At 42.9% G+C, this 27,957-nt stretch overlaps 3 protein-coding genes across 3 annotated transcripts; 2 read left to right on the plus strand and 1 right to left on the minus strand.

Annotated features, from left to right (window-relative positions):
• Positions 1 to 460: 460 nt before the first annotated feature.
• Positions 461 to 5,250, plus strand: LOC144723289 (putative 2-ketogluconate reductase). The gene is made up of 5 exons (XM_078601898.1): positions 461 to 830; positions 1,433 to 1,604; positions 2,588 to 2,766; positions 3,365 to 3,461; positions 4,252 to 5,250. Exons 1-5 carry the CDS (start codon positions 461 to 463, stop codon positions 4,412 to 4,414), a joined length of 981 nt encoding a protein of 326 aa, XP_078458024.1. The 3' UTR covers positions 4,415 to 5,250.
• Positions 5,251 to 11,529: 6,279 nt separating this feature from the next.
• LOC144723287 (putative 2-ketogluconate reductase) lies at positions 11,530 to 17,125 on the plus strand. The gene is made up of 6 exons (XM_078601896.1): positions 11,530 to 11,681; positions 12,129 to 12,538; positions 13,144 to 13,315; positions 14,263 to 14,441; positions 14,559 to 14,655; positions 15,430 to 17,125. Exons 2-6 carry the CDS (start codon positions 12,169 to 12,171, stop codon positions 15,590 to 15,592), a joined length of 981 nt encoding a protein of 326 aa, XP_078458022.1. The 5' UTR covers positions 11,530 to 11,681; positions 12,129 to 12,168; the 3' UTR covers positions 15,593 to 17,125.
• On the minus strand, positions 16,023 to 27,372 carry LOC144723288 (uncharacterized). Its single transcript, XM_078601897.1, has 8 exons — positions 27,012 to 27,372; positions 24,881 to 24,920; positions 22,603 to 22,720; positions 21,420 to 21,519; positions 21,193 to 21,271; positions 20,010 to 20,100; positions 18,019 to 18,066; positions 16,023 to 17,462 (listed from the first exon to the last, which is right to left on the minus strand). The coding sequence occupies exons 1-8, from the start codon at positions 27,044 to 27,046 to the stop codon at positions 17,407 to 17,409; spliced, it is 567 nt and encodes a 188-aa protein (XP_078458023.1). The 5' UTR covers positions 27,047 to 27,372; the 3' UTR covers positions 16,023 to 17,406.
• Positions 27,373 to 27,957: the final 585 nt, after the last annotated feature.

Here is a 27,957-nt window from a genome sequence, read left to right on the forward strand (position 1 = left end):
TTGAATTCCTGCAGTCACGAAAGTTTTAAGTCTAAAAATAATGATTTGTAAATAATACATAAAATTAAATAAAACAAAATCAGTTTTATTCTCATTTACCTTGAGTCCTGATGCTTTCTTCCTTGTCACGCGGAGGATCGCTCCGCCAAACAAAATAGTTCCCCAGTTTAGTTCGCAAGTCGGATGGTTAAAATAATCACATCTTACGGCCGTTTCATGATTAAGTCGGACGTTCGTATATCGGGGACCGTCTGTATTATTTTCATTTTGGAGTCATACGGGTGGAAAGGAGATGTGTGGAAGGTTACTTGTTTACATTATATTTTCACAACAAAATGTTAAATCAAATGGAGTTCTAGATTACTTTTTTCACCATCGAAATAATGTTTGCCTTCTTGTGATATTTCTTGTTTCTCATAGACCAAAACGTCAATTTCTCACCCGGGGAATTGTTTCTGCCATGGAACATTTGCCATACATGTTGGTATCAAAAAATCTCTCTGCAACATACAATCAAGATGAAGTAAAGTGCATCACTAAATACTTCAATGTGGTGACTTTAACGAGCATTCAAGAAAACAAAGGCTTGGCAGAAAAAGTCGAGGCCATCGGTATTTTATGCTGGGAACTTGTGGTCACCAAAGATCTCTTGGATAGTCTTCCTAATTTGAGGACGGTCGCGAGTTTTGGAGCGGGGGTTGACCATCTCGACTTGCCTCTGCTCTGGAGCCATGGCGTCTCTGTGTCCCACACTCCGGATGTTGTCTCTGCCACCACGGCCGACATGGGCATGGCCCTGCTACTTGCCTCTGCCAGGGAGGTGGTGAATGGTAATTCACTGCAAGGAAGCCATGATCACCAGCAATCTGACATAGTCATGATCCGACAGTGACATGGCCTAGCGGTAGTGTGTTTTCCACTTTTGCAAAAGATGGCAGTTCAAGCCCAACGGCCACCCTAGTTAATACACCTACAATATCTCAGCGTCCATTGTGAAATGGATGGCTCATGGTTAATACTACAAGTGTACTAACCATGGGCCATCTGTTTCACAGTGGACATTAACATTATCATGTTATCCGAAAATGTAGGCCACGTGTGCCAGCATTATGGTTCACATTTGCCAAACTAGATCATTGGAAAGCAATGGAGCAACATCACCAGGCGAAAGCATATATTTTGATGATTTGGATGAGCCAATAGTCTGGACATTTGTATAATTCGATGAACCGGCCTAAACTTGCTGATAGGACTCAAAAGTAAAACTAGTCTAGAGTTTGCCTGCCTAAAAATACAGCTGGAAGGCATTTGTTCCATAAGGTCCATGGGCTGATGAACTAATATTTGTATTCTCAATGGAAAGATAACCTCTTGTCCATTACTTTGTGTTCTTTTTAGACCTAAGATGATGTTTTATTTGGTTTCCCATCAGGTGCCTACCTTACAAAATCACCGAATTATATGGACGGAGGTCGCATCTTGGTTGGCGTGGACGTCCATGGTGCCACTCTTGGGATCTTAGGAATGGGTCGTATTGGCCGTTTGGTGGCAGAGAGAGCCCGTGGTTTTCACATGTCCATTCTATACCACAATCGCACAAGGAGGTACGTGTGGTCACCTTAGAAAGGATGCATTCACTATGGGCCATCTCCCAAGACCAGTCTCATGACAAAGTGAATCGGCCCCATGTTAGTAGCTGTCGTGATAAAATCCCCCAACCTTGTCCAGTCCTCAATCTCATGTCTCAGCTGGTTGTGGTATTAGCCTGTCCAATCTGTTATATTCTGAATCCAAGTTTCTTTTCATAGCCCCCTCAATAGTGCCGTGTAGCACGGATTTGGATAGTTTGACAGATCAATCGATGTCCCCAAAAAAACTGCAGTTTTCTTAACTGAATAGTGACTTGAGGTCATTTATCCTTATTGGGTGGTAATTGTGCTCCATAGAAATTTGTGTTGGCCATAATATTTGTAGTAACTTCAAAAAGTATATACTATGGTGACAAATTTTATCATTTAAGCGATTGGTTGAATGTTCCTATTTTGGGTGAATTACTTAATAAGAACATTAATTCCTGATCTAAAATGGTAAAGGTGCAGCTCTGCAATAACTTGGTAATGTTGTTACTGGTGGAAGGGTCTCCAATAGAGAAAGTCTGTCTTGAGAGTATTTTATCCTATTATTTGGGTCTTTCGGTAAAGCCACGTAGGTAGAAAAAGAATAAAAATTATAATTTATAATTATCTAATTTATAATTATAATTTTTATATCTAAGTGGCTTTACCAAAAGACCCAAAGAATATGAATTTCTGCAGTCACGAAAGCTTTAAGTCAAGATTGATTTGATCCGACTCTTCCGAGTTGGCCAGACGTCGTCGAAGAGGTGGAAGTGTTCATACTTTACCTCACCACCATTCGACTTGCTGATCGACTGTGGTGTCACCATTTGTACTGCTGGGTGGACACAGGAGGGGGGGGGAATTTAATAAACTTGGTCATTGTTTCAACTGCTGCACTGGGAGATGAAGAGGCAACATTTGGAATGCAAGTTCAGTGTACTAACCGTTTTATATGAGTTTTCTTTCAGACCAATACATGAGGATACAGCCTTGGGTGCTCAATACTGCCAAAAGATTGACGAAGTCCTGGAAAAATCTGACTTCCTCATGATCGCAGTCGATGCAAACCCAGGAACAGTAAAAATCATTGGAGGGCGGGAACTCAAGCTGATGAAGACCAATGCCACGATCATCAACATCTCCAGAGGTATGACAATGGATTAAGTAAGTATTTACATTGTAGACACAGGATCTTAATTTTAATGAAAATATTCATTAAAGAGCGTTTTCTTTGAAGATGCAGAACAGTACTAACACTCACACGATTGTCATGTACTAGCAACGTTTTACTCATAGCATACCAAAGGAAGTAGACTCAAGGATGTATTGCATGGAAAAGAAAAGGTTAAAGGAATGGGGAAGGGAAGATAGAAGATACAAAATGGGAAATAAGAGGAAAAGGATGGAACATGAATAAATAAACCGAGCTAAAGGGTTCAGTAAGACGAGGATAGGGAGTAGTCTATATAAGGGCCTTGACGCTGCATTGTGCAGCGTCTGTTTTCACAGGGGGCAGATAGAGAGGAGGGATTCAAAGTGGTGGTGGCCACACAAGTCACGTGACATACGGGAGGCTTCAGCCGATTTAGATGCTGTAAAAAGATGTTGCACTGCTTGGTCTCAAAATACGGCCGCAGACTTTGAGAGCACTGTTAATGGATGTACGTGTATGGTGGCAATTTAAGCCCCGCGTTTTGCCAAGTCAGAACTAAGTGTTAATGTGTCAACGTAATGCGGATGTCCAGGCATCGTGATAGACCAAGCTGCTCTCGTGAAAGCCCTCCAGAACAAGTGGATCAGAGCAGCTGCTCTTGACGTCACCGACCCAGAGCCACTGCCCAGGTACAATGAATGCATTTGGATTCATATAGTGTCATAATATTAATGTACGGAGGTGGGGAAGGGTTTCCAACTGTCCTGGTTTTTCCCAGAAGGGTTCTCTTTTTGAGGTAGTTATGCTGGGAAATCGGCATGTTTTCCCAGGACATTAAGTCCCGGTCGTTGTCAGGTGCGCAATAATAGTGGTTATACACCACTCAGGACAATTCATTGACATGTAGTTCACCCCTCTTCCCGTATTGAGAGATTCGTCTTCTTGTGACATGTGCTGGCTTTTATTTGCACCTCAGACATGGCAAACCTGAGGGCAGGTTCTTGGAAAGGCACTCCATGACCGGTATGGTGTAACTGTAGGGAAACCTTAGGACAGCCGTGCATTGACAGAGGCTGGAAATTGGCAAAGAATGGGAATAGCACATATTAAATAAAAAGTTATTTTAACTTTTAGTATTTAACCACATTTCCTTCGTATTTGTTTGACTGAAAAATAATGTACTGCACAGTGCAGTGATAAGTGATTGGATTTTATCATAATTGGTTTGGTTTTTCTCAACTTTGTGGAACGAGTTGGAGAATATACAGCAAAGCATATTGCGTGCCCGACTTTCTGGGGACTAGGCTGCAGGTGTAAATGTGAACGTCTGTAGAAAATTAGTTATACCATAGGCAAATAATGCAATGGTTGGGGGCGGTTAATTGGTCAGGGTGGATGCGAGTCGGATACGCGACGTTGTACTGGATTGTTTATTTCAAAAGGTATTAACAAGCAATTTTGTGGAACTGTCCTTCCAAGGGATCACCCTCTGCTGCAACTTCCAAACGTGATCGTCACTCCTCACATCGGGGCCTCCACGGTTCACACGAGACGAGAGATGCTTCAAAGTGTTGCAGCAAATGCCCTGGCAGCTGTGCAGGGCCGGCCCATCCCGCACGAAGTGAAACCTCATCAGGGCTGAAACCCACTACTCGAGCACAACCCAGCAGCGTTGCTATATTCAGAAAATGCCGCAATGTGGGTTGCTGCGATAACTAAACCTTGCTTCGCACCCAACTGTATTAACGACACGTTGACTAGCATCTAACTGTATTAACTACACACGGACTCGCACTGAGCTGCATGAAGTTAAATCTAAAATATTTCACTTGCGTAATTTACAAGCGCAATGGGTGCTTGAAAAATACATTGTAACAAACAGCTGAGTTAAAAGAAAAACATTTGATTGATATATAATGTAAATATTTACATAATTCCCTCTGAAGGGTGTCTTGGGAGAGTTGGTGGATTAAGTTGTTGACAAAGTGATTAATTAGGTGAATTGTGCAGTCATCTGTGAGAATATACCATAGTAAAAGAAACCCGATAAAAGTTAATGGTAAAGTTGTTCATTGAAGCTAGCATGAGTTATTTTACATATATAACTTCATCCAGGACACCCCTACAGTCATAGATTTAACGTGCCATCTTGAAATATACAAATGGTATTAAAAAAACTTACTCTTATGTTTTTTCGGTAAAGTCACGTAGGTAAAAAAATAAAAAATAATAAATGAAAATAAATCAATTGAATCACGACGTTTCGGAGGCAACACACGCTCCACCCACACCTCAAACCCCCCCCCCCCCATCCTGCACCCGTCCTCCTTGGCTCCTCACCCCTCCTCTTACCCTATATAATAATGTCCCATCACAAGTAACTCTCACTACAGTTATTTTGCTGTGCCTTTTTACACCATATGAAGGAAGCTTGTATTACCTCCGAAACGTCGTGATTTAATTGATTTATTTTCATTTTTTTTTACCTACGTGACTTTACCGAAAAAACCTAAGAGTATAAATTCTTGCAGTCACGAAAGCTTCAAATCTAGAATTATTTAAAAACTTGTACTCAAAAACCCTCAAGTGATCAGAGCTACATGCAAAATACAATATCATAGATCGATTTACAAATATCTAATTCACACAGAAAATGAAAGTGATGTACTTAACTGCATGATATCCTTTGTGAAATGCAATAAATGCTGTTGCAGCATATTAATAAAAAATAAATGTTAACGGTGACTGTAACTTTTTTTTATAACCTGTAGTATTACTGTAGGTATCAATTACATTTTTTACATAGGCAATGCACTCCGTGATACTGTTTTCCTAGTAATTTTACATTATAATCTATAAAATAACTTATTTATCCAGGAAAGTCATACTGAGTCGTATGACGTTTTTCTGGATGCTCCTGCATTGCTTTTTATTTAACGATGTGTTCTGCCAATTAATGAGTGTTTATGCAAGTTGGAGGCAAATGGAGCACCTGGAGAAAATCCACTCGCGTGAGGGGGGCAACACACTATCACCGTACTGATGGAAACAGATGGAGAATAGTTCGCTTGCTGCACTGCCTTCCCATGGCAAGCCAGGGTGTCTATGCCTCTATGCCCACGGGAAGGGAATTTCACATTTGTGCGATCCACCAACACTCACCTCCAGTGCTGGATTATATAGGCGTGTGCTGCCACCACCATCACCACCACGTTAATATCTGGCACGTAATGCAACATAAATACTGCTGGGTCGTGACATGCGCATGTTGTGTTAGTTTACTGCTAATTTGATAACGTTTAGGGTCATCATTAAGCATTACGCCATTATTAATAAACCAAAAATTTCCTTCATGCAAATGCATAGCATAATTATTTATTTATAATGCTTGTTTACCCAGGAAAGCCTCGTTAAGTCTGAAGACCTTTCACAAGGGTCCTGCGAAGTTTTTTCCGTGTAAGTCAGAGGTCACGTTAAGGGACCACGGCCAGTGACGGACTGGGACTAAATATCGGCCCCGGCATTTGTAAACACACCGGCCCAAATTTCCGTGCGACCTCATTGGCCCATTTGGGCTGGTCCAAAAAAACAAATGGGTTGGGGTGGAACAATACTTGTGGCTGTCGAATATGGGAATTAATGCCACCTGAGAGCGTAAATAAGCAATGAAGCGTATACATTACAGATAACTAGCGGGAAGTACCCGGCGTTGCCCGGGTAAACATTTTTATTTCAAATCTACTCTTAAAAATCTAACAGCAGTGCATACCGACTGTGGTGGTACCTGCTATCACTACAGTAGTACATGCTGACTCTATAGCAGTATTTATCGACTCTATAGCACAAAGTACTCACCTGACAGAGTGGTGTGGTGAGTCGTAGTCCCGTACAGAGCCTCCGGCCTCGCCTAGATTGCCCAGCCTGCCGAAGTGGCACCTTGGCAGGCTGGGGCTGGGCTGCTACCCCCCCCCCCCCCCGAGCCACGATCTTACCGGCCGCTCTGCTGTAATATCTACGGCCTATACGACTGTATAGTAGTGGTGTTATAATAACAGATGAATAAACACACACTGGTTTATTGTCTTTCATTCGACACAGTCCCTATACACACACACAGAGGGATATACGGTTCCCTCACCCGTAGCCGAAGGAGGTACAGCCTCCGTACCTGGCGGGACCTTTACACGACTCTGACTGCTAGCCTAGGGAGGTACAGCCTCCGCACTGGCCGGAGCTATTCCCAGTCTACCCGCTACCCTAGCGTCCTCCGGCTGGGACCTAGGGGAGGCTAGCTTGACCCACTGCTGGCTCGGTGGGTCCCTTGACCACTGGTCGCGCAGAGCCTCAGCTCTTACAAGAGCTGGAAGGCTGGGAGCAAGGGTCCTGCCTGCCAGGACCTATTCTCCCCTTGACCACTGGAACACTGAGCCTCAGCTCTTACAAGAGCTGGAAGGCTTGGTCCAGGGTCCGAGATTCTTCAGCCGGGCTTCTGTTTTCGTGTGAGGAGAACTGGCGGCGCTCCCCGCACTCGCCCTTTTATACCCGTTTGTAACGGTCTCTATCCAATCATACGCTCCCTCGTGGGACCCTCTGATTGGTTCTTTACAAACCGTGTTTTCGATCCTCTTTTACCTCATCTGACCCCTGGCCGTTGGTCTGGCGGGAATCTGTGTTTACGATCCTCTCTCACCTGTCCCTGACCCCGGCCGTTGGTCCCAGAGCAGTAACACTGCCTTGCCCCCCTGATACATAGTGGCCCCGCAGGTTGCCAAATAGAGTGTCTAGCACCTCTACAGTAGTAATAACTGTATGCATCCGGGTGGGGGGCCCATCACACAGTGAAGAATTAACGTGAGCGTTTAGTGTATTTTTATAGCATTTTTAACGGGAATGAAAATGTCCCCCTCACTCCCACCGAAGGCGTGCGACTTGGCATGGGACATCCCCCCACCAAAGGCACATGAGTTGGTATGGTCTTGCATGTGTCATAAATAAATACATGGAAGTGCACACAAATCGCACTAAATCGCTAATTAAACTAATTTAAAGTTGACGGATGTGAAAAACGAATAGCGCTTGCTCACCGCGGGGCTTATGGCGTGGTACCTGGCTATTTATTTTAACCGTAAACCCCACCGTTGGAGAGGCAAATCGTTCGCAAGCGCGAACACACACAAACCCTCAAACAAATCCACAAACAGACAATTTTTGACTTTTATATAGATAAAATATTTTAATACTAGTGTAATTGCCCGTCATATGATGGGTTCTTCCATTTTTTATTCAATTAACGAGACAAAAATTGTAAGATTGTATTGAATGTATTTAATCAAAAAATCTTATATATATATCACATTTAGTGTAAATTGACAATCATCTCCAAAAAGTTGAGACGAATTTTGTTGAGTCAGCACTTTGATGTCTGCATCTTAACAAAGCAACATAAAGTTAATTCTTGACTTAAAGTTGTTGTGACTGCAGGAATTCATATTCTTTGGGTCTTTCGGTAAAATCACATAGATGGTTCAAAGAAAATAACAAAAAACTACGTTTCGATCCCAACACAAGTGATGGTCATCAGGAGGAAAGAGGAGGAACGCTGCTGAATGCAGACTGTTTCATAGGGTAACAAACGAAGTGGGCGGGCCTAGTGATGTTAATGTGAGAAATTAGCATTTAATTTAAGATCACAGAGCCATCGCGAGGTAGGTCCTGAATTTTGTTATTGTATGTGGTTTTGTCCATGGTGACAGTGGCATTGCCCTTGTCAGCTGAGAGGATGACGATGTCATCTCTCTTTTTTAATTTAGAAAGCTCAAAGCGCTCATCCTTACTGATGTTGCTGATAGGTGTCTTAGCGTTTTTGAGGATTGCAGTAATTTCTGATCTTGCCACGTCTGCAGAAATGTGTCCCAAGCCCTTAAAGGCTACATGTGATGTTCCCTTCCTGCCACCTTTCGATGTTAATTTTGTATTTCTTCCCCATGGCTTCGGCTCTCCGATTTCACATTAACAGGTTGAATTTCTCGCTCCAACGTGGCCACCTATGGACGCCGACCTCTGCGATCTTCCAACACGTTCCTTCGGAGTGGGCAGGTAGGAACTTGGTTGGACAGCGCATTCGTGTGATCCGTGTCACGCGGCGCAAGCTGCGTGGGGCGGCGCGTCACGTGGTGCTGAGCCCGCCCGAAGCGCTCTATGAAATACAAATCGAGGGCGTGGCTATGCACGACAGACAGACAAATAATCCCTGGTGGGCAGTGTGGAACTGTTGTTCCTACCTGTATTAACACACTAATCTCTCACATTAACATCACTAGTCCTGCCCACTTCATTTATGACCCTAGGACTACACCCTATAAAACAGTCTGCATTCAGTAGCTTTAATCCTCTTTGCTCCTGATGACGATCGTTTGTGTTGTTTGAAACGTCGTAGTTTTAAGTAATTTTCTTTGATACAACATAAAGTTGTCCACGGGAAAAAAGCAGGTTCAATGAGATGAAGTCCAACATACTCAAATGTTTGTCCTTGTGACATATTGACAATGATAGCAAATGCAGGAATTATTGGAAATTGTCTTTGCTTAAACATAAATGGTAAATTCACTTCAGACAGTGCCAGATCAATTCTGGGAATGAAGACAATATCTCCACGATTGGATTCTGCAATGATTTCAGCCACAACAAAATTACGGTGCATTTCACGAATCACCAGATGTGTGCCATCGCATAATCCTTTTTTGGGGTTGAGATTTCGAAACAGCATTACAATGGTTCCTTTTTTCAAAGCCAATTCCTTAGGTGGCATTCCAGATGGTGTTAGCGTGTGCATACATTCTACCAGATCATTTGTTACGTCACTTGGATCCACAAAGTCTACCCAGCGTTACACACAACGTACAGAGTGTCAGGCATTAGGTACAGATCCACAACACTATATGCAATTTCACCACACAAACCGCCCGACCGGCCCTCTGAATGGACCGGCCCTATGGCCAGTCAGGGCCTGACCACAGAGGTAGCTGTGTGGCCTCCACCACTGTGGGCCGTTTTATAATTCATATGGTTATTCTGCTCTAAAAGGGTTGACTGGGTATCAGTCTTGTGCCATGATGTCGATAGCACAAGCAGGGTAAATCTGGGTCGGACAGCAAATAAAAATAAATAAACGCCCTGACAATTCTGTTGACTGCACAGTGTTTGTTTCTGTTTCAACAGGATACATTGTATGAAAATGTAAAATGTTTAAAAACAATCCCGTTATTTTCCAAATTGCAAACTTCCACACATCATGCATTGACACGTTTAACTGAACAACATTTCCCTTGGCATATAAGTTAAAAGAACTAGCAGTATTTTGTGTGTACAATCTGCCATTTAAAATGTGTAAGCCATAAACATGCCATGATTAACTTTATAACTCGGTGTAATATTTATGGCAATCTTAATGTTGCCACAATCCTGATAACATTTTTGCATCCTTGAAAAATCTGTTGGTAACATACAATTAAGGCGTTGCATTTCCAGCCACTCAGTTAATGGATACAATTGTAATAAACGACTTCCACGACGACTCTGGACTGGTGTCTTTTATTTAACAGAATGTCTGCACAGCTCCGCACTCTCTCTCTGGGTACTCTAGATTTGAAGCTTTCGTGACTGCAAGGATTCATATTCTTAGGTTCCATTCATTGGCTACCACATTCTGATGAGCCCCCCCCTCTCCTCCCCCCTCAACTTGCTTTTAAGGGATTACATCTTGAATCATTGCCTCACTTGATGCAGCTAATCTGGCTGTGACGGTCCCACCTGATGACGGAGACTTGTGTTGCCTCCGAAACGTCGTGATTTTTATTTTATTTTTTATTAATTTTGATGTTTTACCTACGTGACTTTACCGAAAAAACCTAAGAATATCTCTCTGGGTAGTTCTCTCGCTTCCCCGTCCGCTGCTGCGACACGTCTCCCCCTCTCTTTCTCTCTCCGTTTACGCCGCTGGCTGGCAGCGTGCCTGGAGGAGAGGCGGCTTCGCTGGAGGTTCGCCACATGGTTGTTGGCGAGGAGAGGTAGAGCTGCGATGCAGTCCGGACCCGAGGCTTCCCACACCGACCCCGAGTCTTCTCCTGCCTCTGCTTATATACCCCCCGGCAGAGCTAAGCTCCGCCTACGGCCACGCCCCCTCGTGGAACCCTCTAGATGGTTCCTGAATATTCCCCGTAGCTCCGCCCGTTACCTTTGGTCTAGATTGAATCCCTACTCCAGATTGGATACCGGTTACCCAGCGGTGGCTGTGCAGATGTCCCCTGTAACCCCCCAGGTGGCGCTCTGTCATTACACAATAATTCCCAAATCTGTGGAAGGATTAGTGGCGCAGTGGTTATCACACTGCACTGTGAAGCGAATGACTGAAGTTTGAATCCCAGCTACGTATGACTAATTTCAACATACATACAGCAGGTGTGCTATGATGCGCAGTTTACTGCATGTGCAATTGAATCCCGAGCCACTGCAGCTGCCCAAGGGTTCATCATGTACAGAATGTGTGGGGGAGGTGGAGTTGGGCTCTCAAACAACACTGGCAATGGTTGAAAAGTGATGTGTCACATGTCATTACTGACTGAAAAGTTACATTCACCATGGTTCAATATGTAACTTTTTGTAATACAGTACTTTATTAAGTACTAGTTTACTAATTTTGTGAGCTTTTACCCCCCTGTTTTATAAAAAAAAAAAAAGTGAAATTCTGTGAACATTTTATAAGGCTCAAAGTGAAGGGGAATTCAGTCAAACATACATGTCGGACGTACGAATTTCCTTCATGCATGCAGTTTATTCACTAAAATACTCTTGTTATTCTGTTTTTACAAGTGTGTAGATGATATACAGTTGCTTTCTCCGGTGGCTCACAGGTATGTCACTTTCTCAGTATACACTACATTTGAGTTATTATTAATTGCATGTTTGAGCCATACGGGTAGAGGAGAGAAGTGTGAAAGGTTAATTATATCTTGACTTAAAACTTTCGTGACTGCAGTAATTCATATTCGTTGAGTCTTTCGGTAAAGTCACGTAAATAGGTTCAAAGAAAATAACAAAAAACTACGTTTCGATCACAACACAAGCGGTTGTCATCATTTTCCTGATGACGACCGCTTGTGTTGCCATCGAAACGTCGTAGTTTTTTGTTATTTTCTTTGAACCTATCTACGTGACTTTACCGAAAGACCCAAAGAATAGGTTACTTATATGCAATATTTTCACGACAAAATGTATTATCAAATGGAATATGGGGTAACTTTGTTTTTCTACCACCAAAATAATGTTTGTTCTCTTGTAATATGTCTTGTTTTTCGTAGACTAAAGCATCAATTTCTCAACTCGGGAATTGTTTCTGCCATGGAACAATTGCCATACATGTTGGTATCGGAATATATCTCTACAACATATAATCAAGATGAAGTAAAGTGCATCACTAAATACTTCAATGTGGTAACATTAACGAATATTAAAGAAAACAAAGGCTTGGCAGAAAAAGTCGAGGCCATCGGTATTTTATGCTGGAAACTTGTAGTCACCAAAGACCTCTTGGATAGTCTTCCTAACCTGAGGACGGTAGCGAGTGCTGGAGCGGGGGTTGACCATCTCGACTTGCCTCTGCTCTGGAGCCATGGCGTCTCTGTGTCCCACACTCCGGATGTTGTCTCTGCCACCACGGCTGACATGGGCATGGCTCTGCTACTTGCATCTGCCAGGGAGGTGGTGAATGGTAATTCACTGCAAGGAAGCCATGATCACCAGCAATCTGACATAGCCATGATCCGACAGTGACATGGCCCAGCGGTAGCGTGTTTGACAATTGTTGAAAAAGATGGCAGTTCAAGCCCAACGGTCACCCTAGTTAATACACCTGCAATATATCAGGGTCCATTGTGAAACAGATGGCTCATGTTTAATAAAGCAAGTGTACTAACCATGGGCCATCTGTTTCACAGTGGACGTTAACGTTCTCATGATGTTATCTGATAATGCAGGCTATGTGTGCCAGCATCATGGTCCAGATTTGCGAAGACGTATCATTGGAAAGCCATGTCGCAACATCACCAGGCTCAAGCGTATGTTTTGATGTTCTAGATGCGCCAATCGTCTGGACATTTGTATAATTTGTTGAACAGGCTTGAAAATGCTGATGGGATTCAAACAGTTGAACTGGTCCAGTTTGCCTGCTTAAAAATACAGCCGGGAGGCATTCGTTCCATAGGGTCCATGGGCTGATGAATTAATATTTGTATTTTCAATGGAAAGACAATCTATTGTCCGTGACTTTGTGTTATTTTTAGACCTAAGGTGACGTTTCATTCGGTTCCCCATCAGGTGCCTACCTTACAAAATCACCGAATTTTATGGATGGAGGTCACATCTTGGTTGGCGAGAACGTCTATGGTGCCACTCTTGGGATCTTAGGAATGGGTCGTATTGGCCGTTTGGTGGCGGAGAGAGCCCGTGGTTTTCACATGTCCATTCTATACCACAATCGCACAAGGAGGTACGTGTGTTCACCTTAGAAAGGATGCATTCACTATGCGCCATCTTCCAAGACCAGTCTCATGCCAAAGTGATTCGGCACCATGTTAGTAGCTCTCGTGATAAAATCCCCCAACCTTGTCCAGTCCTCAATCTCATGGCTCAGCTGGTTGTGTTATTAGCCTGTCCAATCTGTTATATTCTGAATCCAAGTTTATTTTTGTAGCCCCCTCAATGGTGCCGTGTAAGATGGATTTGGATAGTTCTCCAGATCATTTGATGTCCCCAAAAAAACTGCAGTTTTCTTAACTGAATAGTGGCTTGAGGTCATTTATCCTTATTGGGTGATAATTGTGCTCCTTAGAAATTCCTAGTTATTTGTGCTGATCAGAAGATTTGTAGTAACTTCAAAAAGTATACACTATGGTGACAAATTCTATAATTTAAGCCATTGGTTGAATGTTCCTATCTTTGGTGAATGACTTAATAAGAACATTAATTCCTGATCTAAAATGGTAAAGGTGCAGCTCTGTGATAACTTGGCAATGTTGTTACTGGCGGAAGGGTCTCCAATAGAGAACGTCTGTCTTGAGAGTATTTCATCCTGTTATTTGGGTCTTTCGGTAAAGTCACGTAGGTAGAAAAATAATACAAATTATAATTTATAATTTTATATCTAAGTGGCTTTACCGAAAGACCCAAAGAATATGAATTCCTGCAGTCACGAAAGTTTTAAGAGTTGGCCAGACGTCGTGGAAGAGGTGGGATTGCTCACACTTTACCTCACCACATTCGATCTGCTGATCGACTGTAGTGTCACCATTTGTACTGCTGGGTGGACACAGGAGGAGGGGGGGGGAGAATTTAATCAACTTGGTCATTGTTTCAACTGCTGCACTGGGAGATGAAGAGGCAACATTTGGATTACAAGTTCAGTGTACTAACCGTTATATATGAGTTTGCTTTCAGACCAATACATGAGGAGACAGCCTTGGGTGCTCAATACTGCCAAAAGATTGACGAAGTCCTGGAAAAATCTGACTTCCTCATGATCGCAGTCGATGCAAACCCAGGAACAGTAAAAATCATTGGAGGGCGGGAACTCAAGCTGATGAAGACCAATGCCACGATCATCAACATCTCCAGAGGTATGACAATGGATTAAGTAAAACTGTCCATTGTAGATACAGGATCTTTATTTTAATGAAAATATTCATTAAAGTCAGAACGAAGTGTTAATGTGTCAACGTAATGCGGATGTCCAGGCATCGTGATAGACCAAGCTGCTCTCGTGAAAGCCCTCCAGAACAAGTGGATCAGAGCAGCTGCTCTTGACGTCACCGACCCAGAGCCACTGCCCAGGTACAATGAATGCATTTGGATTCATATAGTGTCATAATATTAATGTACGGAGGTGGGGAAGGGTTTCCACCTGTCCTGGTTTTTCCCAGAAGGGTTCTCTTGTTGAGGTAGTCATGCTGGGAAATCAGCAAGTCTTCCCAGGATATTAAGTCCCGGTTGTTGCCAATTGCACAATAATAGTGGTTATACACCACTCAGGACAATTCATTGACATGTAGTTCACCCCTCTTCCCGTATTGAGAGATTCTTCTTCTTGTGACGTGCTGGCCTCAGACATGGCAAACCTGAGGGCAGGTTCTTGCAAAGACACTCCATGACCGGTATGCTTTAACTGTAGGGAAACCTTAGGACAGCCGTGCATTTACAGAGGCTGGAAATTGGCAAAGGATGGGAATAGCACATATTAAATAAAAAGTTATTTTAACTTTTAGTATTTAACCACATTTCCTTCGTATTTGTTTGACTGAAAAATAATGTACTGCAGTGCAGTGATAAGTGATTGGATTTTATCATAATTTGTTTGGTTTTTCTCAACTTTGTGGAACGAGTTGGAGAATATACAGCAAAACATATTGCGTGCCCGACTTTCTGGGGACTAGGCTGCAGGTGTAAATGTGAACGTCTGTAGAAAATTAGTTATACCATAGGCAAATAATGCAATGGTTGGGGGCGGTTAATTGGTCAGGGTGGATGCGAGTCGGATACGCGACGTTGTACTGGATTGTTTATTTCAAAAGGTATTAACAAGCAATTTTGTGGAACTGTCCTTCCAAGGGATCACCCTCTGCTGCAACTTCCAAACGTGATCGTCACTCCTCACATCGGGGCCTCCACGGTTCACACGAGACGAGAGATGCTTCAAAGTGTTGCAGCAAATGCCCTGGCAGCTGTGCAGGGCCGGCCCATCCCGCACGAAGTGAAACCTCATCAGGGCTGAAACCCACTACTCGAGCACAACCCAGCGGCGTTGCTATATTCAGAAAATGCCGCAATGTGGATTGCTGCGATAACTAAACCTTGCTTCGCACCCAACTGTATTAACGACACGTTGACTAGCATCTAACTGTATTAACTACACATTGACTAGCACCTAACTGTTATAAGTACACACGGACTCGCACCGAGCTGCATGAAGTTAGAATAAAAAAAAATTAACTTCCGTAATTTACAAGCGCAATAGGTGCTGCTCATGATCGGGTACGTACACATCATAGATGTGCAGAATTTTACCCGAAAAAAATGTGGAAATTTTTTGCTCAACACTGCGGTTTTACTGCCTTTATATTGTATGGGTTATGAAGTCAGTCATTTGTTCCAATTGAAACGTTTCATGAAACACAGATGAAAAATACGTTGTAACAAACAGCTGAGATGAAAAAAACATTTTATTGATATATAACGTAAACATTTACATAATTCCCTCTGAAGGGTGTCCTGGGAGAAAAAGAGAATTCACCAAATGGAAATCGTTAAGTTGGTGGATTAAGTTGTTGACAAAGGTGATTAATTAGGTGAATTGTGCAGTCATCTGTGAGAATATGCCATGATAAAAAACAATTAAAATTAAATTGTAAAGTTGTTCAAGGAAGCTAGCATGAGTTATTTTACATATATAACGTCATCCAGGACACCCCTACAATCGTAGACTTAAAGTGCTAACATGAAATAAACAAATGGCATTAAAAACCTTGTACTCAAAAAACCTTAAGTGATCAGAGCAACATGCGTAATACAATATTACAGATCGATTTACAAATATCTAACTCACACAGAAAATGAAAGTACTAATATTGATGTACTTAACTGCATATCCTTTATGAAATGCAATAAATGCGGTTGAAGATTATTAATAAAAAATAAATGTTAACGGTGACTATTTTATAACCGGTAGTATTAATGTAGGTATCAATTACAATTTCTACATAAGCAATGCACTCAGTGATACTGTTTTCCTAGTAATTTTACATTATAATCTATAAAATAACTTATTTATCCAGGAAAGTCATACTGAGTCGTATGACTTTTTTTCTGGAGGGTCCTGCATTGCATTTTACTTTACGATGTGTTCTGCCAATTAATGAGTGTTCATGCAAGTGGGAGGCAAATGGAGCACCTGGAGAAAACCCACTCGCGTGAGGGGGACAACACACTATCTCCGTACTGATGGAAACAGATGGAGAATAGTTCGCTTGCTGCACTGCCTTCCCATGGCAAGCCAGGGTGCCTCTATGCCCACGGGAAGGGAATTTCAAATTTGCGCGATCCACCAACACGCACCTCCAGTGCTGGATTATATAGGCGTGTGCTGCCACCACCACCACGCTAATATCTGGCACGTCATGCACCATAAATACTGCTAGGTCGTGACGTGCGACTGTTGTGTAAGCTTACTGCAAATTTGATAAGGTTTTGGGTCATCATTAAGCATTACACCATTAATAATAAACCAAATATTTGCTTCGTGCAAGTGCATAGCATTATTGTTTATTTATTATGCTTGTTTACCCAGGAAAGCTTCGTTGAGTCTGAAGACTTTTCACAAGGGTCATGCCAAGTTTTGCAGGAGGGAACTGTTGCCATGCACCATCCAAATTCAGTACTTTTCAGGGAATTATTCAGCACTGGGACATTTGACCAATACCGGTGACATTCTAGGAGTACATACAAACTCCACACAGAAAGGCACCCGAGTCGGGAATCAAAGCCAGACTTTTAGTCAGCATGAAAGAACACCCGCGAATCATCGAGAGATTAGTCAAAGAGAGACTGTAAGAGCTGATATGATGTCTTTGTATTTACTCCAGGTCCTGTGAAGACAAAGATATCATCTCTTACTTATTCAGTCATATACAGTAACTAATAGAGGTGCATTTATTCATCAATTAATATAAATTCACAAGCTGACAATACATGCACAGGGTCATGTCATAATACATTTTCTGTATAGCCACCAGTGGCTTATTCATAAACTACAATGTTAACCCAAGTAATGATTTTTGAATTTGCGCAAAAACCTAAATCATAAAAATATTGATCATTTAGGGGGTGAATACCTTTAACGGTAGTAAAAATTTGTTTTGCCCATCAGTATAGTACAGCCAAGGCTAGTTATAAGCACTGTTCTGATATAAGCAACACATCATTACACTGGTGGGGGGAAGGCAAAGGCCAACACTTCTGCAACACTTTGGGTATAAGCACACCTGCAATTGATCGCTGGGGAGTGCTTACACCTAGCTTTGACCGTATTGCGGTTTTGTTTATTGCTATGAAGCATGGATAATTTATTTTACATGCTATGAACACAGCATTAGTTATTGATTCCATGTTATAGAAGGAGTCATGAGTGAACACCTCACTCACCCTGTGGTTGTGGAAATTCCTCACCAAAACGCTTCCTGAATGCGGCAGCTAAAAAGTAAAAAACACGGGAGTTAATTTGGCACAGAGTGTTAAATAACCAGACACACAACGAAAGAGGTTTGCAGACACGTTTACAAAAATATACATCTGTACCCTAAAAGATAAAGTGCAAATCATCTTTATCTTTTTGGCTGGAGGTGCTGTGTATTTTTGTAAACGTGTGTCATCTAATCATTGTTAATCCATGGACACTGGATGTGCAATCCAGGTCGCCGGTATGATCTCCAGGTGTGGCAGTTGTAAAAACTGGCAAGTTTCTCTAATCCCGCTGTCTCTGTCCTTACCAGCAGAATATATGTGTACAGCCCAGTCGATCGGCTGGTCAAATTGCCTGGCCAGCGTGGAAGAATAGGCCAAAATACGCACAGGAGGGGGCTCTTTAAGGCTCCCTCTAGCAGAGGCCCTTCCGATAGCAGAAACATTCACATTTGCAGAGCTGCACCTTCACCTTTAACCGAGTGGGAAACGTGGATAATCACGAATAAACTATTTGTGTTTTTTCTAGTTAAGGCCCACGGAGCTATAAAGCTCTTTTATGAATTTGGGCGAGCCGGATCACTTTTAAAATCCTTTATATTAAGTTCGCTTGCTTGCTTGCTTACGACCGTGCAAATCTTTTGGTCGTTTTTTAACCCACTTCCCGTGATCCAATCGAGCTGACATTTTCCACACAGACTCGTTGTGCGTGACAATTAATGTTCGTGAACATTTTTTTCCAAAATTTTACACTTTTTAGGACAAAAATATTATATTTAATTACCAATTGCTTAATGGTGCCATGCAATCATCTGACCCATAGGTGGCAGCCATCTCAAGCCAGAGGACAAGAGGACTCCAGCCGCCACGCATATAAAGGATTTATAGTGAAAAACTTTGTTTTTACGGGTTATACTTGTTATCTGTGTGAGGTTCAAATTATATTAAGAATTAAGTACCAATTCCAGGTCGTTTCAGGTCAAGTCAAGTCAATGGAAGGGACAGTTAATGAGATGAATTTGTAACCAACTTATTTGTCACTTATCTGCAGGACATTATGGCAGTACCATTGGGGTATGGCAAATTCAGGGAGACTGTTTACCACAGATAATAGGAATTTTGGTGTAATTGGTAATCTAATTACAGAGCTTTAAATCTCAATCCCAAAACTCTAACATAGAGGCAGAAACACTAACCCCAGGACAACTTTGGACAATACTTGTGACTGTTGTCAACCCATGGCCCTACAAAGGGCAGCATACCATTGGTAGGGCTATTTTAATAAACACAATAGACAGGAAGGACAAGTACAAAGGGCTTGCATAATGCACATGCATAATGTACGTTGCCTCAGTAATCCTCCCCCCCAACATTGTGCAAGAATGCAGCTGCGTGGTCAACACATCTACGTCTCTATATAAGGAACGAAACAGTAAGACTTCTCCACAAATCTGTCTGTCGGCTGATGAAGCTAGTTGTAATTAATGGTGAAACGTCGTACTCAGATTGTAAATGTTGTGGCTTGGCTCTCCAACACACCGGTGATGCTGTACTAGTGACGAATTGGCCACGTTCTGTTTACGTAACAACCCTTACTAGTTGGCTGTGTCGGGTGGTGGCGGGTTTTAACGACACTTTTATATATTTACGCGATCTAACCCAAAAACCTCTATTATGGATGATATTGGTCGCGAAAGCCTCCTACGTGTTAAACTGAAGTGGAGGAAGACTGCGGAAAATATAGCGAGATGAAAAGGAAGCGACTACTGGACAAGAGCCACCGGGGAATTGAGTAAATGGAAGAAAATTTAGGTCATTTCCCAGCAGTGGGAAGTTACAGACTGACGACAACGGAACAACAAAACAAAGGGGAAGAAACTTACTCGACTCAAGTTAGGACTTTCATTAATTTGTGCTCCAAAATCTCAGTGCCTGTACACAGGGGTTTAACTCACTCAGCTGTTTGTGCCTCTTCAGCTCTTTGGCGAATGTGACCCCCTGATCTTGTGCGGAAAGCCCAGCCATGAGGCCATGACACATCAGCCCCTGTAGGAGTGACAGCCAGATGTTTTATGTTATTAGTTTTCAGTTATTCGGTTGAGAGTGGCTTTGTCGCTGCAGTGATTCTAAACATTTTTGGCATGGCAGTCCCCCACCTCCCCCTGCCCAGCCAAGTTACAATGCCACATTACACTGAGAAATCGCATGTCCAAGCCTCTAGTCAACGTGGCGTTAGTCGGGCATGTTTCATTTGTATGTGTTAGCGTGTATTAGTGTGTTATGTTGGCGTGGGGAGCGGTAGTGGAGTCGTTAGCGTACTGCGCTACGAACCCAGTGACCCGAGTTCCTGCTCACGGCCAAAACCAGTGGCGAATTTCTGAACTGGTCCTGGGCTTCCCCTAGGTAGACTCAGCCTAAAATGAGTACCTGGTGCGGTGTGTAAACATCGTGACTGGGGAGACAAAGGCGGTCGGGCGTGGTGCTGGCCACCTACCCCCTTGTGTACCGTTCCAGCCTTCATAGGTGCTCACTAACAGCACTTGCTTCAACAGTATGTTAAGGCTATACGGGGGTTCTTTGTCTTTGCTGTCGTGGCACTGAGGTTTACAGAGCACATCCAGAATTTCTCCTACACGGTATCCATGCCGCAGTACGAGTCCTCCTTAAAGGCTTTAGTTGTTCCCCCCGCCAGCGAAACACAACCCACAGGTTGAGAACCACTGCCTTTGTGGAAGAACTTAAGAAGAAGCGTTAGCAGTACACGGGAATGACACCTTCCCAATTTAGCGCAGCAGTATTACGTTACGCTCATTCAGACTGCGTACTTCGCACCCACTGGTATGTTCTAGAGGTTCCTAAAAATATGACTGCCCACACAGCCTCCCTGCGAATTGTTTCTTCTAGGTTCAGGCTTGCTCTGCTTCGGTGTGTACCTTTTCATTTTGTTTCTGGTCATATACGATCAAGCGGCTTGAACTATGAAATGTCTACGTTGACATTCACACATTTTTTGCACCAGAAATTCAACAGCCGACAATGTAATTAAACATGTCATCGGAGGCTCCAAAATACAACTCAGTGATATAAGAGAAGCGACACTGGTTATAGTGCAACACATGACATACAGTACTTACTCACCTCACACGTCCGCAGTTTTTCATTTATTCTGTCAATTTTCTTGGCCGACCGTTCAATTGTGGGTCTCATCTCCTCTAATCTGCCAAGACGTGCACACAAAGATACATGCACACAAACACGCTTCTTGTGTTCTCATTTAGGATTAAATATGCACTCGTAAAACGAATGACGAGTGATAAAAAGTATGATTTTCAATTAAATGAAAGGTCTTGGAATGTATTACTTACTGCTTTACCACTGGGATGGCCACTTTGCTTTGTTTTTTCTCTGAAGCTTTGTTGATTTGTGGACAATTGTTAATAGTAGGGTTAGACTCAGCATTTATCTCTAGGAAAAAATGTACACACAACCAAACTCACATTACAATGCAAATAGATTGCCTATAGGCAGAGCCAAAATTAGATAAAGCTCACTGAGATTCACAGCAACATACTGTATGTTTCGATTTAAAGCTTTCGTGACTGCGGGGATTCATCTTCTTGGTTCTTTCGGTAAAGTCACATAGAAGGGAAATAATAAAATAATAAAAATAAAACATAATAAAACAATTCTCACGACGTTTCGGCCACAACCCAAGCAGCCGTCCTCAGGTGACTTTACCGAAAGAACCAATAAGATACTGTATGTTCTTATTGAGTTGTAAATTTTAAATCGATTCAATAACTTAACTGTGTTCAATCTCAAGTCAAATCTCATATGGTGCTGTTTTTTTTCAATGTATGTAATGTAACTCTGCAAGCACTGCAGACATACTAGGCTTTAGTGCTCATTTTAAGCAGTTTCCTTAAGCAGCCAGGGATCTGAGTTCTGAAGTCATGCAAGGTTGTTTGACCATACTTCACCATGTTTGTCAGTGCGGGTTAGTGAACATCACTAGGCAGACGGCCAGGACTGGTTAAAATATCACTCGCCAATCACATTAGTCATCGGCGGGAATCAAACTCAGTTCCCTGGGTTATTTGCGCCGTATGCCAACCACTGTGCCACTGCTCCATCACCATCTACGGTTAAGCGTGAACAATTGTCAGACATAGCAGCAATATCTGCAGATTGATTGCAAGGTGTAGATCGCTTATTATTTACGTCACACTTCCCATGCAATACATATCGAGACGCCTATGGCATAAACGCAACACGTTCATCAACAACACTGCCTCTAAAGGAAAAAAAGGCAACATTTCAGGAAATTGTCCTTATTGAAAGCACATCAAATAAATAACAGCTGACGTTTTGGACAATGACCCTTCTTCATGGCCCTAAGCAAACATTTTTTTTCTTCCATTTATGGCAGTGTTTAAGACAAATGCATTGAGTTTTTTGTTTGTTATTCCTCCGTGTGCGCCACTGCCAGCATAATCACTGCCATAATTTGTGGCACACTCAGAAGATGTGGATGAGGGTGCAACTTGCCTGCTGCTTTTCTGTCAAGAGTTAACAAGCTGTGTTGACCGTCCTCGGACGGTGTTTGCATGATGGCCGAAAACTCATCTAAAGCAGTGGTATCCAAGCATGCTTGAGGTTTCTTTAACTTGTTTGTCCACGTGTGTAGAGTTGCAAAAGACAAAGTTGAAAATCAGTTTAACACGTAGGCTTTCGCGAACAATATTATTCATAATCAACGTTTTTGGGCTTAGATCGCGTTATTTATAAATGTGTCGTAACCCTCCACCACCCGACACGGCCAATCAGTAAAAAAGTGTCACGTTGACAAAAGACAAATAGTTCACTGCTTTAGCCCACCGGTGTGTTGAAGCTTGAAACCACAACATTTACAAAAAATTTGTAAACAACATTTACAAAAAATTGTAAAAATTGTAAATGTTGTGGTTTCACACCGGTGGGCTAAAGCAGTGAACTATTTGTCTTTTGTCAACGTGACACTTTTTTACTGATTGGCCGTGTCGGGTGGTGGAGGGTTACGACACATTTATAAATAACGCGATCTAAACCCAAAAACGTTGATTATGAAAGTTGGAAATGTTAAATGCACTGCGGAGCGGTCAAGTTTTATGAAATAAATATTAAAACTCACACAAAACCTCAAACTACAGTAGTTTTTTTAAACAATTATTCCTATTGCTTGTTTATGTCACTGTCAATTCTATAACTTCATTTTCCATTTAAAAAAACTCACTCCATGAGGTTTTTTTTGGGTTAGATCGCGTAAATATATAAATGTGTCGTTAAACCCGCCACCACCCGACACAGCCAACTAGTAAGGGTTGTCACGTAAACAGAACGTGGCCAATTCGTCACGAGTAACAGCACACCGGTGTGTTTACAATCTTAGTACGACGTTTTGCCAATAATTAACACTAGCTTCATCAGGCGAAAGTGGTGACCACACTTCTGCGCTTTTGCACAAAGTGGGGGGGGAATTACTGAGCCAACGTACATTATGCATGCACTTTATGCAAGCCCTTTGATCTTGTCCTTCCTGTCCATTATGTGTATTAAAATAGCTATACAAACGGTAATCCCTATTGAAGTATGGTGCCCTGTATAGGCATGCATATAAACAAAGTATTATTTGATGATTTGCTTCCACGCAGCACTTAGCCAGTAGCTACCCGAACGGTTAAAATTATTTTAAAATCGATACATTCTCCAACTAGTCTTGACAGTTGTATTTGGTAGTATTTAATATTTATATGTTTTTGTAGTCTCGTGCTGATCATTCGTCCTGTTTGCCCAACATAACATGTTAAATACTCCCAAATACAACTGTCAGCAGTAGCAGAACACGCGTGCCAACAAGGATACTCAATTGATTTCGATAATGTTGAAGTTCTGTGCAAGCCACTACTGGCCAAGACTAATTAGAGAAGCTATCGAGATTGAAAGAAATGAAATTTATTTTAACAGTTCGGATAGCTACCACTTAGAGCTGCGTGGAAGCGAATCATCAAATAATACTTTGTTTATATGCATGCCTATACAGGGCACCATACTTCATTCGGGATTACCGTTTGTACAGCTATTTTAATACACACAATGGAAGGACAAGATCAAAGGGCTCGCAAAATGCGCATCCATACTGTGTTGGTTCATTAGTCACCCCCCACTTTGCACAAGAACGCAGAAGTGTGGTCAACACATCTACGCCTCGATATAAGGAACGAAACCGGTGGACTTCTCCACAAATCTGGCTGGCGCCTGATGAAGCTAGTTGTAATTACTGGCGAAACGTCGTACTCGGATTGTAAGTGTTGTGGCTTGGCTCTCCAACACACCTGTGTGCTGTACTAGTGACGAATTGACAACCCTTACTAGTTGGCTGTGTCGGGTGGTGGCGAGTTTTAACGACACATTTATATATTTACCCAAAAAAACCCCTCTATTATGGATATTGGTCGTGAAAGCCTGCGTGTTAAACTATACTCACTCCGTTCGTGACTCAAACACATTCTTATAGTAGAAGATAATGTTCCAGTGGCAGCAAAATATAAGCCACCGCCAATGAGTTAATAGAAAAATAACATTTAGACGAAAATACTCAATTATGTTCAAATGAAACATTTGGACAGATTTGTTGATGTCTCCCTCAAATATCCATCCCTCTATATACATCTTATCGTATCTAGGATTTTTATAAAGCTCAGCAACATGTTTTCAAACCTAAATTCTATATATATTTTTAATAAACACTGTTGTGACATTTCAGATAATTTAAGGTTGAATGCCTCACCGGAGTGGAAGCGAATTCTTTTTGCAGACGCCTTGCAATACTGAAACAAAATTAAGTACAACCATCAAATATGAATTACAGAAATCCTGGCACTGCATCTGTTAAATTAAATTAGTGAGCATTTTTTTTCGATTTAAAGCTTTCGTGACTGCAGGGATTCCTATTCTTGGTTCTTTCGGTAAAGTCACGTAGAAGGGAAATAATAAAAATAAAACAATAACATTCTCACGACGTTTCGATTGCAACACAAGCAATCGTCATCAGGTGTGGATTTTTTTTGTTTAATTTTTATTATTTTAGTGAGCATTGTTTCATTATTATTTTTTTTAAAATACCACCACAAACTAAGGTAAAGGGAGCTCTGCACCTGCAACTGATTGCTCATGCTACGGCTCTCGCATAATGTCCGTGATGCAGTCATTGTTAGTCTGTTGATGGTCGGCGATGCGGCAATCGACTCATCTCGACGAGCTGTACACGATTCACTATTCAAAAAAATTCGATAACGGATTTTGTTTGCGGTTTGTCGTTTCGACATCGCGGAGTGGCACTGATTTCGGATTTATTGGTACCCCAGTCGCGAAGTTAAGTACACCCCTGGGAAAAAAATAGTGCCCCAGAAATTACAATTTTAATTGCCTCGGCCATTTAGTATTATTTGGTACCCCGGGGTATCGCCGTAAGGATCAGTTATATACCCCACCTGCTGATAAAACAACCGTGTACTCATTTATAATGCAGAGTGTATGCTTAGCTTGTGGGATGAAACCAGAGTAAAATCACAAAGAGGAAGGGGTAACACAAAACTGGCATTTTCCATATTCGTTTTTTTTTACTGGGTATGATTCAATTAGCTGTTTCGCTGTTTCAGAAGTGACCTGGCCACAAATAAAATCTCAACAAAGTGGCTTATCATCACGTGGCAATGTATAGCAGCCAAAGGCTCTTAAATGCATGTTTAAAAATGTGGATGGAAAAAACGGGAGATGCAGGAGAAAAAAATCCACGCGACCACGGGGAGACCATGCAGACTCCAAATACACAGCAGCAGGCGTCAGGGTTGGGATCGAACCCACGACCTTCTGCATACCAGGCGAGGTAGTTAACATCTCCTAGCCACCGTGGCGCCCCAATGTTACTGTACATCTGGTCCAACTAGTGTTGGACCAGATGACACCAGTACCGCCTTCTGGTGTCATCTGGTCCAACACCAATGGGGACTAGGCTCTAAAGAAAGCCGTCTCGGGTGTGGACCAATCAACTTCAAGGACAGTGCATATTATTATCATTATCAGAGTTGCTTCTTTTTGTTTGCTTTTTTGACTACTTGTGTTGTGGTTATTGCAAACATGCCTTGAATAAAGGTGTCAGTTTTGTACCAGTTTAAAAGGGTAAAAACCTACTACTATACTTCTTTCTCACCGTACGTAGCCAAACGAACCGTGCTAATCGGAGGTGCGTCGGTGGGATGAGGAGCAGAACAAACTAAACACAACAATCAGCTGTAAAGAAATGAGAGTTTAAATCTAGCCGATACAAAAGTGCCGCTGTGTAATAGCTCCCAGTGGCCTCCTACCATCGGGAAGGTTTCCGAGCGTTCCAGACGGCCGCAATTCTGAAATTGGGGGACCACTTTCGTCCCATTCCATTTCACTGCCACGCCGGGGAGATGGAATGGAATCCTCTCGGTGGATTGTCAACAAATTAACCCCTCGGCAGCACTCACGAGACGGACATTCTCCTTTGACTTAGCATTGCCCATGGGCTGTGGTCGACTCGAATGGACGTCTCATCAACAACAATAAACCACAGAGACACGGCATTGGACGTCTCAACAACAACAAGAGACCACAGAGACACTGCATTGGAAGTCTTTACCGCCTTTAGGTGATCATAGTAGTGATCAAATCTGTACGCTTTTACTCCACTGTACTCGAAACAAAACAGATCTAATGTACGCGATGTTAAAGTAAAACGACAACTTCCACACACGCAGCACAGCAACAAAAGTTGTGGCCCGGATACGAAACCAATCGACGCGAGAATTCCATCGTTTTTGTTTGTTTAAAAGACAGAGGAGGAGGAAAAGAAGAAGAAAACAACAACACGCAAACGAACGCAGCCCACCCACCTCGCCCTCGTCGACCTCCGCACTTCGAACTCCATCTTCGGGATGCGACTCAAGAGATGACGGCAACTTCCCAGCTCTTTATCGAGAGAGATGTAGATCTTGACGATGGTCAGTCACACCACCACCACCACCAACAACAACAACCCAAGTGTCTTCTTCACCTTGCCCGGTGGGCACGCGTGTGTGTGAGCACTACGGAAGGCAGTAGCCACCCACCTCCGTCGGGAATTCGCTGTTGAGCCGAAGCAGAGGCGATGGGCAAACTCTAGTGCGTGCCCTGGGATGAACTCGCTCTCACCACGTGATCTCGCTCGCTCTCACCACGTGATCTCGCTCGCTCTCACCACGTGATCTCGCTCGCTCTCACCACGTGATCTCGCTCGCTCTCACCACGTGATCTCGCTCGCTCTCACCACGTGATCTCGCTCGCTCTCACCACGTGATCTCGCTCGCTCTCACCACGTGATCTCGCTCGCTCTCACCACGTGATCTCGCTCGCTCTCACCACGTGATCTCGCTCGCTCTCACCACGTGATCTCGCTCGCTCTCACCACGTGATCTCGCTCGCTCTCACCACGTGATCTCGCTCGCTCTCACCACGTGAGCTCGCTCGCTCTCACCACGTGAGCTCGCTCGCTCTCACCACGTGAGCTCGCTCGCTCTCACCACGTGAGCTCGCTCGCTCTCACCACGTGATCTCGCTCGCTCTCACCACGTGATCTCGCTCGCTCTCACCACGTGATCTCGCTCGCTCTCACCACGTGATCTCGCTCGCTCTCACCACGTGATCTCGCTCGCTCTCACCACGTGATCTCGCTCGCTCTCACCACGTGATCTCGCTCGCTCTCACCACGTGATCTCGCTCGCTCTCACCACGTGATCTCGCTCGCTCTCACCACGTGATCTCGCTCGCTCTCACCACGTGATCTCGCTCGCTCTCACCACG

Source organism: Lampetra planeri, chromosome 17, assembly GCF_965212315.1.
Source record: "Lampetra planeri chromosome 17, kcLamPlan1.2.h2, whole genome shotgun sequence".
Lineage (NCBI taxonomy): Eukaryota > Metazoa > Chordata > Hyperoartia > Petromyzontiformes > Petromyzontidae > Lampetra > Lampetra planeri.